The sequence below is a fragment of the Oncorhynchus nerka genome, linkage group LG18 (assembly GCF_034236695.1).
Source record: "Oncorhynchus nerka isolate Pitt River linkage group LG18, Oner_Uvic_2.0, whole genome shotgun sequence".
Classification (NCBI taxonomy): Eukaryota; Metazoa; Chordata; class Actinopteri; order Salmoniformes; family Salmonidae; genus Oncorhynchus; species Oncorhynchus nerka.
The window spans coordinates 4,869,875-4,880,133 of NC_088413.1; the positions used below are offsets into that span (position 1 = coordinate 4,869,875).

General features: G+C 39.8%; 2 protein-coding genes across 3 annotated transcripts in view; one reads left to right on the forward strand and one right to left on the reverse strand.

Moving 5' to 3' along the window:
• tmem144a (transmembrane protein 144a) overlaps positions 1 to 6,275 on the forward strand; it is a 31,317-nt gene extending 25,042 nt beyond the window's left edge. Inside the window, 2 exon segments of the mRNA XM_065003458.1 lie at positions 662 to 715; positions 5,312 to 6,275. Coding sequence (XP_064859530.1) covers positions 662 to 715; positions 5,312 to 5,395 — 138 coding nt within the window. The 3' untranslated portion in view covers positions 5,396 to 6,275.
• A 1,102-nt stretch (positions 6,276 to 7,377) lies between these two features.
• Positions 7,378 to 10,259, reverse strand: part of pmm2 (phosphomannomutase 2) — a 27,400-nt gene continuing 24,518 nt past the window's right edge. For both annotated transcript variants that reach the window (XM_065003459.1, XM_065003460.1), the window contains exons 5-8: positions 10,242 to 10,259; positions 10,093 to 10,168; positions 9,815 to 9,930; positions 7,378 to 7,833 (exon numbers count right to left, since the gene is read on the reverse strand). The exon at positions 10,242 to 10,259 is cut by the window's right edge and continues 82 nt beyond it. In XM_065003459.1, coding sequence (XP_064859531.1) covers positions 7,729 to 7,833; positions 9,815 to 9,930; positions 10,093 to 10,168; positions 10,242 to 10,259 — 315 coding nt within the window. In that variant the 3' untranslated portion in view covers positions 7,378 to 7,728. The remainder of the gene's footprint in view (positions 7,834 to 9,814; positions 9,931 to 10,092; positions 10,169 to 10,241) is intronic.

Sequence of the window (10,259 nt, forward strand, 5' to 3'; positions counted from 1 at the left end):
GTACTGTGTTAATACTGCAGCGGTACTGTGTTAATACTACAGCGGTACTGTGTTAATGCTACAGCGGTACTGTGTTAATGCTACGGCGGTACTGTGTTAATACTACGGCGGTACTGTGTTAATACTACAGCGGTACTGTGTTAATACTACAGCGGTACTGTGTTAATACTACAGCGGTACTGTGTTAATACTACAGCGGTACTGTGTTAATACTACGGCGGTACTGTGTTGATGCTACGGCGGTATTTATTTAACTGGGCAAGTCAGTTCGGGGGTTTGAACTTGCAACCTTCCGGTTACTAGTCCAACGCTCTAACTAGGCCACCCTGCCGCCTCTACACTCTAACCACTAGGCTACCTGCCTCCTCTACACTCTAACCACTAGGCCACCCTGCCACCTCTACACTCTAACCACTAGGCCACCCTGCCACCTCTACACTCTAACCACTAGGCTACCCTGCCACCTCTACACTCTAACCACTAGGCCACCCTGCCACCTCTACACTCTACCCACTAGGCTACCTGCCTCCTCTACACTCTAACCACTAGGCCACCCTGCCACCTCTACACTCTAACCACTAGGCTACCTGCCTCCTCCACACTCTAACCACTAGGCCACCCTGCCGCCCCACTTTACTGTGTTAATTAAGTGTCTCTGTAGGGTCCTGGTCTGATTGCAGCTCTTTGGGGAGTGGTGGTCTTTAAGGAGGTTAAGGTAGGTAACTGTTCTATTCAACAATATGTTACCACATAGCGGATTAAGGTAGGATTAACACAGATTCTAGATTACCACATAGATTACCACACAGATTACCACATAGATTACCACACAGATTACCTGTGTTACCATAGATTACATAGATTACATAGATTACTAGATTAATACACATACCGGTACATAGATTACCAAAGCAATATGTTACCACATAGATTACCACATAGATTACCAAAGCAATATGTTACCACATAGATTACCACATAGATTACCACATAGATTACCACATAGATTACCAAAGCAATAGATTACCACATAGATTACCACAGCAATATGTTACCACATAGATTACCACATAGATTACCACAGCAATATGTTACCACATAGATTACCACATAGATTACCACATAGATTACCACATAGATTACCAAAGCAATAGATTACCACATAGATTACCACATAGATTACCACATAGATTACCAAAGCAAATTTATAGACACATGTTAACCTTAATTCACTTGTGAGTTACAAATATCTCAAACGCATTAACAAGGCACACCTGTTAATTGAAATGCATTCCTGGTGACTAACTCATGAAGCTGGTTGAGAGAATGACATGCTGTCATCAAAGCAAAGGGTGGCTATTTGAAGAATCTCAAATATATAAAATATATTTTGATTTGTTTAACACTTTTTTTGGTTCCTACATGACTCCATAATGTGGTATTTCATAGTTTTGATCTTATTATATTGCAATGTAGAAAATAGTAAAAATAAAGAAAAATCCTTGCATGAGTAGGTGTCCAAACTTTTGACTGGTATCAGACCTACCAACATGCACGCATTTTGGTACCAACTACACAATTCTTTGTCCATGTACTAATTTTTATAAAAAAATAAATCCACTGAGTAAATCTAAAATCCCAATTCTCGAGCTGCAACACACAGGCATGTACAGAGTTTGTGTCAACGGACATGGAGATGAATCCATTACTAGACGTAGCTACCCGGTGTCTGCCCCTCCTCCTGTTTGTTGTGATGCTGTTTACCGACTGTCAGCTGTACGTAAACACATGGACAAATCCATTTAGACTCCGTGTGGAAAGATAAACACTAATTGTTTCAAGCTAACATTAGAGAACATAAGATGGACATTCAGTGGCCTCTAAAGTGAAAGCAGTTCACTCACATTTGCTAGTGAAAGAAATTAAATCTCATTTGTGCGAGTGTGAAATGCATTTAATTCTGCGTCCCAGTAGTTGTATTTTTCCCGTAACATTACGAGGATCACGCGACCTGATAGACTGTAATTATGATTCATGTCACAAAAAAACATTAGGAAAGTATAATAAAAAATACATCTAAACAGCATTAAATGGAGTGGGGAGTTTAGAAGACTGCGCGATGAAGAGTGAGTGTCCGGTATTAGCTATAGAGGCAAAGCTTCTAAAATGCCTTTACACTAGATTTGAGATTTGATCAATTTCGAAAATGTGAAATTATTTATGAGAAGCATTCTTTAGGTCCTGGTCTGTGATGTCACAGAGAAGCGTTCTTTAGATCCTGGCCTGTGATGTCACAGAGAAGCGTTCTTTAGATCCTGGCCTGTGATGTCACAGAGAAGCGTTCTTTAGGTCCTGGCCTGTGATGTCACAGAGAAGCGTTCTTTAGGTCCTGGCCTGTGATGTCACAGAGAAGCGTTCTTTAGATCCTGGCCTGTGATGTCACAGAGAAGCGTTCTTTAGATCCTGGTCTGTGATGTCACAGAGAAGCATTCTTTAGATCCTGGTCTGTGATGTCACAGAGAAGCATTCTTTAGATCCTGGTCTGTGATGTCACAGAGAAGCATTCTTTAGATCCTGGTCTGTGATGTCACAGAGAAGCATTCTTTAGATCCTGGTCTGTGATGTCACAGAGAAGCGTTCTTTAGATCCTGGTCTGTGATGTCACAGAGAAGCATTCTTTAGATCCTGGTCTGTGATGTCACAGAGAAGCATTCTTTAGATCCTGGTCTGTGATGTCACAGAGAAGCATTCTTTAGATCCTGGTCTGTGATGTCATATAAACAGCATTCTTTAGATCCTGGTCTGTGATGTCACATGATCTTGTAAAAGAGGTTCTTTAGGGCCTTTTAGTTGGGTGATTTCACAGAGTTAGGACAACGCCTTTTAGTACCAACGATCATATAAACAGTTTTCACATGGAGACTCTGGTTTGGTGCTGGAGATGATGAATATGAGGTTGAGAAGTGGTGGGATAAATGCTGACTGTACTATATCTTGTAAATAAGACTAGGTGGTTGGGACGACGCCCACTAGTCATTTATATATATATCTTGTAAATAAGACTACGTGGTTGGGACAACGCCCACTAGTCATTTATATATATATATCTTGTGGTTGGGACAACGCCCACTAGTCATTTATATATATATATCTTGTGGTTAGGACGACGCCCACTAGTCATATATATATATATCTTGTGGTTGGGACGACGCCCACTAGTCATATATATATATATCTTGTGGTTGGGACGACGCCCACTAGTCATTTATATATATATATCTTGTGGTTGGGACGACGCCCACTAGTCATATATATATATATATCTTGTGGTTGGGACGACGCCCACTAGTCATATATATATATATATCTTGTGGTTGGGACGACGCCCACTAGTCATTTATATATATATATCTTGTGGTTAGGACGACGCCCACTAGTCATTTATATATATATATCTTGTGGTTGGGACGACGCCCACTAGTCATATATATATATATATCTTGTGGTTGGGACGACGCCCACTAGTCATATATATATATATATCTTGTGGTTGGGACGACGCCCACTAGTCATTTATATATATATCTTGTGGTTGGGACGACGCCCACTAGTCATATATATATATATATATATATATCTTGTGGTTGGGACGACGCCCACTAGTCATATATATATATATATATATCTTGTGGTTATCTTGTGGTTGGGACGACGCCCACTAGTCATTTATATATATATATCTTGTGGTTGGGACGACGCCCACTAGTCATATATATATATATCTTGTGGTTGGGACGACGCCCACTAGTCATTTATATATAATATATATCTTGTGGTTGGGACGACGCCCACTAGTCATATATATATATATATATATCTTGTGGTTAGGACGACGCCCACTAGTCATATATATATATATATCTTGTGGTTAGGACGACGCCCACTAGTCATATATATATATATATATATATCTTGTGGTTGGGACGCCCACTAGTCATATTATATATATATATCCCACTAGTCATTTTATATATATATATATATATATATCTTGTGGTTGGGACGACGCCCACTAGTCATTATATATATATATATCTTGTGGTTGGGACGACGCCCACTAGTCATATATCATTATATTTATATCTTGTGGTTAGGACGACGCCCTTAGTCTAGTTGGGACGACTTAGTCATATATATATATATCTTGTGGTTGGGACGCCCACTAGTCATTTATATATATATATCGCCCACTAGTCATTTATATATATATATCTTGTGGTTAGGACGACGCCCACTAGTCATTTATATATATATATCTTGTGGTTAGGACGACGCCCACTAGTCATATATATATATATATCTTGTGGTTACTAATATATATATATATCTTGTGGTTGGGACGACGCCCACTAGTCATTTATATAAAGACTAACCCATTTATTAGGTTGCATAAGTCCTTGGCCTTCCACTTGTTTTCTTTGGTGCAAAACAATGAGACGCGATTTCGCCGTAGAAAAGCTTCTCTCTCGTCAGGACACTGTTCATGACAGATGAGATCTCATATCAAACACGAGGCTAGTAAATACGTCAATAGGACAACCGACTTCAACAATACCAGTTGCTGAAAACAGCTGGTCAAATGAGAAACATGGGAGGATTTTATTTATTTAACTAGGCAAGTCAGTTAAGAACAAATTAAAGGAAGGAGAAGTGAATGTTCACCTCCTTAGGTCCTCAGATAGCAGAAGGAGAAGTGAATGTTCACCTCCTTAGGTCCTCAGATAGCAGAAGGAGAAGTGAATGTTCACCTCCTTAGGTCCTCAGATAGCAGAAGGAGAAGTGAATGTTCACCTCCTTAGGTCCTCAGATAGCAGAAGGAGAAGTGAATGTTCACCTCCTTAGGTCCTCAGATAGCAGAAGGAGAAGTGAATGTTCACCTCCTTAGGTCCTCAGATAGCAGAAGGAGAAGTGAATGTTCACCTCCTTAGGTCCTCAGATAGAAGTGAATGTTCACCTCCTTAGGTCCTCAGATAGCAGAAGTGAATGTTCGCCTCCTTAGGTCCTCAGATAGCAGAAGTGAATGTTCAACACCTTAGGTCCTCAGATGCTGCAACAACAGTAAAATAATGCTAGCTGCCACCTTCAGAGGTGTCTTTACTACCTGTCCGTCTGGTATTACCCCTTAGAATGCCCTTCTAGCCAATCAGAATGTAATAGTATTCAACAATGCCGTGGCATAATGAAGCAATAATGCCCGAGAAGGGTGTGGTATATGGTCAATCGCTTAAATGACCTCTCCTCTCATCCTCAGGGTTGGTGTAACTTCCTCATCCTGGGCATGGCGTTCTCATTGGTTCTCGCTGGAGCCCTGCTGACAGCCTTCTCCAAGGTGTGACACACACCTGGTCTAAGGTGTTATGACTTTCCGCCAGACACTCAGGGAACCAGGATGGTTACTGTACTCCAAAAGGGAACTGTCTTTTCACCTAGTTTCTATGGAAATCATTTCTAGTTCGTCTCTTAATATTTTAATGTTCGATCAAATTATTTGTCTATTTCCATGAATTCATCTCAAAGGGATACTATTTTTATACCAGTGGATGAAGAGGGTTAACTGTAGAGTCAATACTTCCTGTTGATCTGGCCATCCAATGTACGGGAAATTGCAAGTCAACCTGCAAAGTAAACACTTCTAAGATCAACATGACTAAACTAGAAAAAGGTACATTTGTTAAAGAGAATGCGTGGTCTTTCAGCTCTATGAAAGGTTTTGTAGCCTACCATAGCCATGTTGAATAATTATATAAAAGGCGTTGTTGGGTTCTGAGAATATGAAATATACTTATTCATGTCACTGAGGGAGAGAGGGTAATGTATAAAGTTTACATTGTGTCACTGAGGGAGGGAGGGTAATGTACAAGGTTTACATTGTTAGGGTATGTCACTGAGGCATAGGGGGTAATGTATAACGTTTACATTGTCAGGATATGTTATTGTTAGCCATCAGGGATCCTCTGGGAGAAGAGACAGTCTGGTACCAGTCACCGTGACAGCCGTGAGTTGAGGAGGAGTGAGCCATTTGGGGTTAGAGGTCAGATGAAGTGAGGTAGAACAGATATATCACCAAGGTTCTGCCTAGCAACAGAGATGAATTGGCTGTTCAGATGTGTAGGAGGAGACTCGGCATAGGAGGAAGGGTTAAATATCAGTGTGAATGTTTTTGTTGGTTCAGCTGTTCGATCATTTGGGATGAATAAACTTGGTTTAAGCCTTCAGTGTCCGTTGAGTTCTTACTCTGATATTTAGAACCTAACGGTAGTAGGAGTTGGGATTATTCTGCCGGTTAATTGTTTAGTTAGATGTCTGAACACTTCACCAGATGAATACAGGACCCATCAAGTTAGCCAGGTGTGATTACAACCATCTATTGTATTTCATGAACATGTCTAGACAATGTTTTTACCTGGAGTTTTTCCTTATGGTAGGTTACTACTTTGACCACTATTAGTCCTTAATCTTTGGTTGTTAACTACACTACTCCCTCTGTTTAGCACATGGCCTCATATGTGAATCCTTAAAGAGATGGGTGGGGCTAATGCTTAAGAGGGTGTAGACAGAGCTCTCCAGTAGGTACCAAAACATTCAAGGGCCATTTTCTAAAAAGTGGGGTTACAAGTTTATCAACTTTCAAAGCAGAATTACTTCCCCATTGTTCCTCAACTGTAGTGTATGATGTACCATTTTCTAGCTCCGAGTCTCTACATTTTTCAAATGTTGCTACCTAAGACCGAATCGGGGAGGTCGGTCACATTTCTTGGAAACACTTATTTCCCTCACTAGCTTTAAGCACCAACTGTCAGAGCAGCTCACAGATTACTGCACCTGTACATAGCCCACCTATAATTTAGCCCAAACAACTACCTCTTTCCCAACTGTATTTAATTTATTTATTTTGCTACTTTGCACATTCTTCCATTGCAAAACTACCATTCCAGTGTTTTATTGTGCTATATTGTATTTACTTTGCCACCATGGTGTTTTTGCCTGGTTAAATAAAGGTGTTAAAGGTGAAATAAAATATAAAAATATATTTTTTAACCATCCTCAACTAGCCATTTAACTCCCTTCTCACCTCATTTGCTCACATTGTATATAGACTTGTTTATACTGTATTATTCAACTTGCCTACCTGGTTAAATAAAGGTGAAATAAAAAATATATTTTGTTAACCATCAGTCACCGTACGTACATATCCCAACCATAAGCCATGGAACACATCCACAATGATTGGTCCTGTTCATTCGAGAACGCTGTATCAAAACATGTTTCAACCAGGGCAATAACTGTAAACTAAAAATGATAATACCAGTCTAAACATTAATTTTAGGAGGGGTTTTCAATCAGATTTATTTATAAAGCCGATGCAACAAAGTGATACACAGAAACCCAGCCTAAAACACCAAACAATGTCAATATAGTTTAACCAATAGCAGTTTTTCATGGTTCCAGGAAGTGGATAAAGTTCATGTGCAGAAAGACACGGTTGGAAGAAGCTTCATTTTCCATAGTTCCCAGCGGTCAAAACCATTAGTTTACTAAACAGGGGTGTCCCCAAAGCGGTGTTGTCTGCATCAGGGAACTCCCAGATGAATTCCAGAAAGCCCTAACGATCACATGGTAGGGCAGGACATCTCTTTGGCACTTCAGACATCTGATTACTGCTGTGTGTCAGTTGAAGAACAGGTCTTGACAGATACGTTGTGTATCTTCAGGGCAGGTGACTTCATGTCCGATGGTTCTGGGATCTGCATAGATCTCATAGTCGTTTCCCCCCTAAAGAAGTGTCAACATTAATATATCATATACTGTAGTTTCCTCCATAGAGCTATAACACGGTTGTTGTCATCATAAAGCTATAACACGGTTGTTGTCATCATAAAGCTATAACACGGTTGTTGTCATCATAAAGCTATAACACGGTTGTTGTCATCATAAAGCTATAACACTGTTGTCATCATAAAGCTATAAAGTCATCATAAAGCTATAACACGGTTGTCTATAACACGGTTGTTGTCATCATAAAGCTATAACACGGTTGTTGTCATCATAAAGCTATAACACGGTTGTTGTCATCATAAAGCTATAACACGGTTGTTGTCATCATAAAGCTATAACACGGTTGTTGTCATCATAAAGCTATAACACGGTTGTTGTCATCATAAAGCTATAACACGGTTGTTGTCATCATAAAGCTATAACACGGTTGTTGTCACATAAAGTTTGTTGTCATCATAAAGCTATAACACGGTTGTTGTCATCATAAAGCTATAACACGGTTGTTGTCATAAAGCTATAACACGGTTGTTGTCATCATAAAGCTATAACACGTTGTTGTCATCATAAAGCTATAACACGGTTGTTGTCATCATAAAGCTATAACACGGTTGTTGTCACCATAAAGCTATAACACGGTTGTTGTCGTCATAAAGCTATAACACGGTTGTTGTCATCATAAAGCTATAACACGTCATAAAGCTATAACACGGTTGTCGTCATCATAAAGCTATAACACGGTTGTTGTCATCATAAAGCTATAACACGGTTGTTGTCATCATAAAGCTATAACACGGTTGTTGTCATCATAAAGCTATAACACGGTTGTTGTCATCATAAAGCTATAACACGGTTGTTGTCATCATAAAGCTATAACACGGTTGTCATCATAAAGCTATAACACGGTTGTCATCATAAAGCTATAACACGGTTGTCGTCATCATAAAGCTATAACACGGTTGTTGTCATCATAAAGCTATAACACGGTTGTTCGTCATCATAAAGCTATAACACGGTTGTTGTCATCATAAAGCTATAACACGGTTGTTGTCGTCATCATAAAGCTATAACACGGTTGTTGTCGTCATAAAGCTATAACACGTCATCATAAAGCTATAACACGGTTGTTGTCATCATAAAGCTATAACACGGTTGTTGTCATCATAAAGCTATAAAGTCTATAAAGCTATAACACGGTTGTCGTCATCATAAAGCTATAACACGGTTGTTGTCATCATAAAGCTATAAGCACGGTTGTTGTCATCATAAAGCTTGTTGTCATCATAAAGCTATAACACGGTTGTCGTCATCATAAAGCTATAACACGGTTGTCGTCATCATAAAGCTATAACACGGTTGTCGTCATCATAAAGCTATAACACGGTTGTCGTCATCATAAAGCTATAACACGGTTGTCGTCATCATAAAGCTATAACACGGTTGTCGTCATCATAAAGCTATAACGGTTGGTTGTCGTCATCATAAAGCTATAACACTGTTATAACACGTTGTTGTCATCATAAAGCTATAACACGGTTGGTCATCATAAAGCTATAACACGGTTGTTGTCATAAAGCATCATAAAGCTATAACACGGTTGTCGTCATCATAAAGCTATAACATCGGTTAGGTTGTCGTCATCATAAAGCTATAACACGGTTGTCGCTATCATAAAGCTATAACACGGTTGTCATCATAAAGTCATCATAAAGCTATAACACGGTTGTCGTCATCATAAGCTATAACACGGTTGTTGTCATCATAAAGCTATAAAGCTATATAACACGGTTGTCGTTGTCATCATAAAGCTATAACACGGTTGTTGTCATCATAAAGCTATAACACGGTTGTTGTCATCATAAAGCTATAACACGGTTGTCGTCATAAAGCTATAACACGGTTGTTGTCATCATAAAGCTATAACACGGTTGTTGTCATCATAAAGCTATAACACGGTTGTCGTCGTCATAAAGCTACTTACAGGTTTAGTTTTGTCTCCAAAGAAGTGTATGGTTTTATAGGAGTCTTTCTCTACCAGGCCCAGACAGTAACGCTTGTCCCAGCCCTCTGGGAACACATCAAAACTGATCTGACCACCTGCAGAGTTGGAGCGAGGAAGAGTGGGGGGAGAGAAGGAGATTAGAGGTTAGACTCAACCTATAGAGAAGTGTTTAGGGTTAGAGGTCAGGGGTTAGAGGTCAGACTCACCTATAGAGAAGTGCTTAGGGTTCGAGGTCAGGGGTTAGAGGTCAGACTCACCTATAGAGAAGGTCAGTCCTTTGCCTTTAAACTCCTCTTGAAGAACGGCAACAAACTTCTCTCTGATTCGTTCTTTCTGTTGAGAGACAGCGGTCAATCAAAGTGACCTAACGACACAGACTGACAGACAGACAGACATCCCTCCATACTTGGTCCAGCTGGTAGAA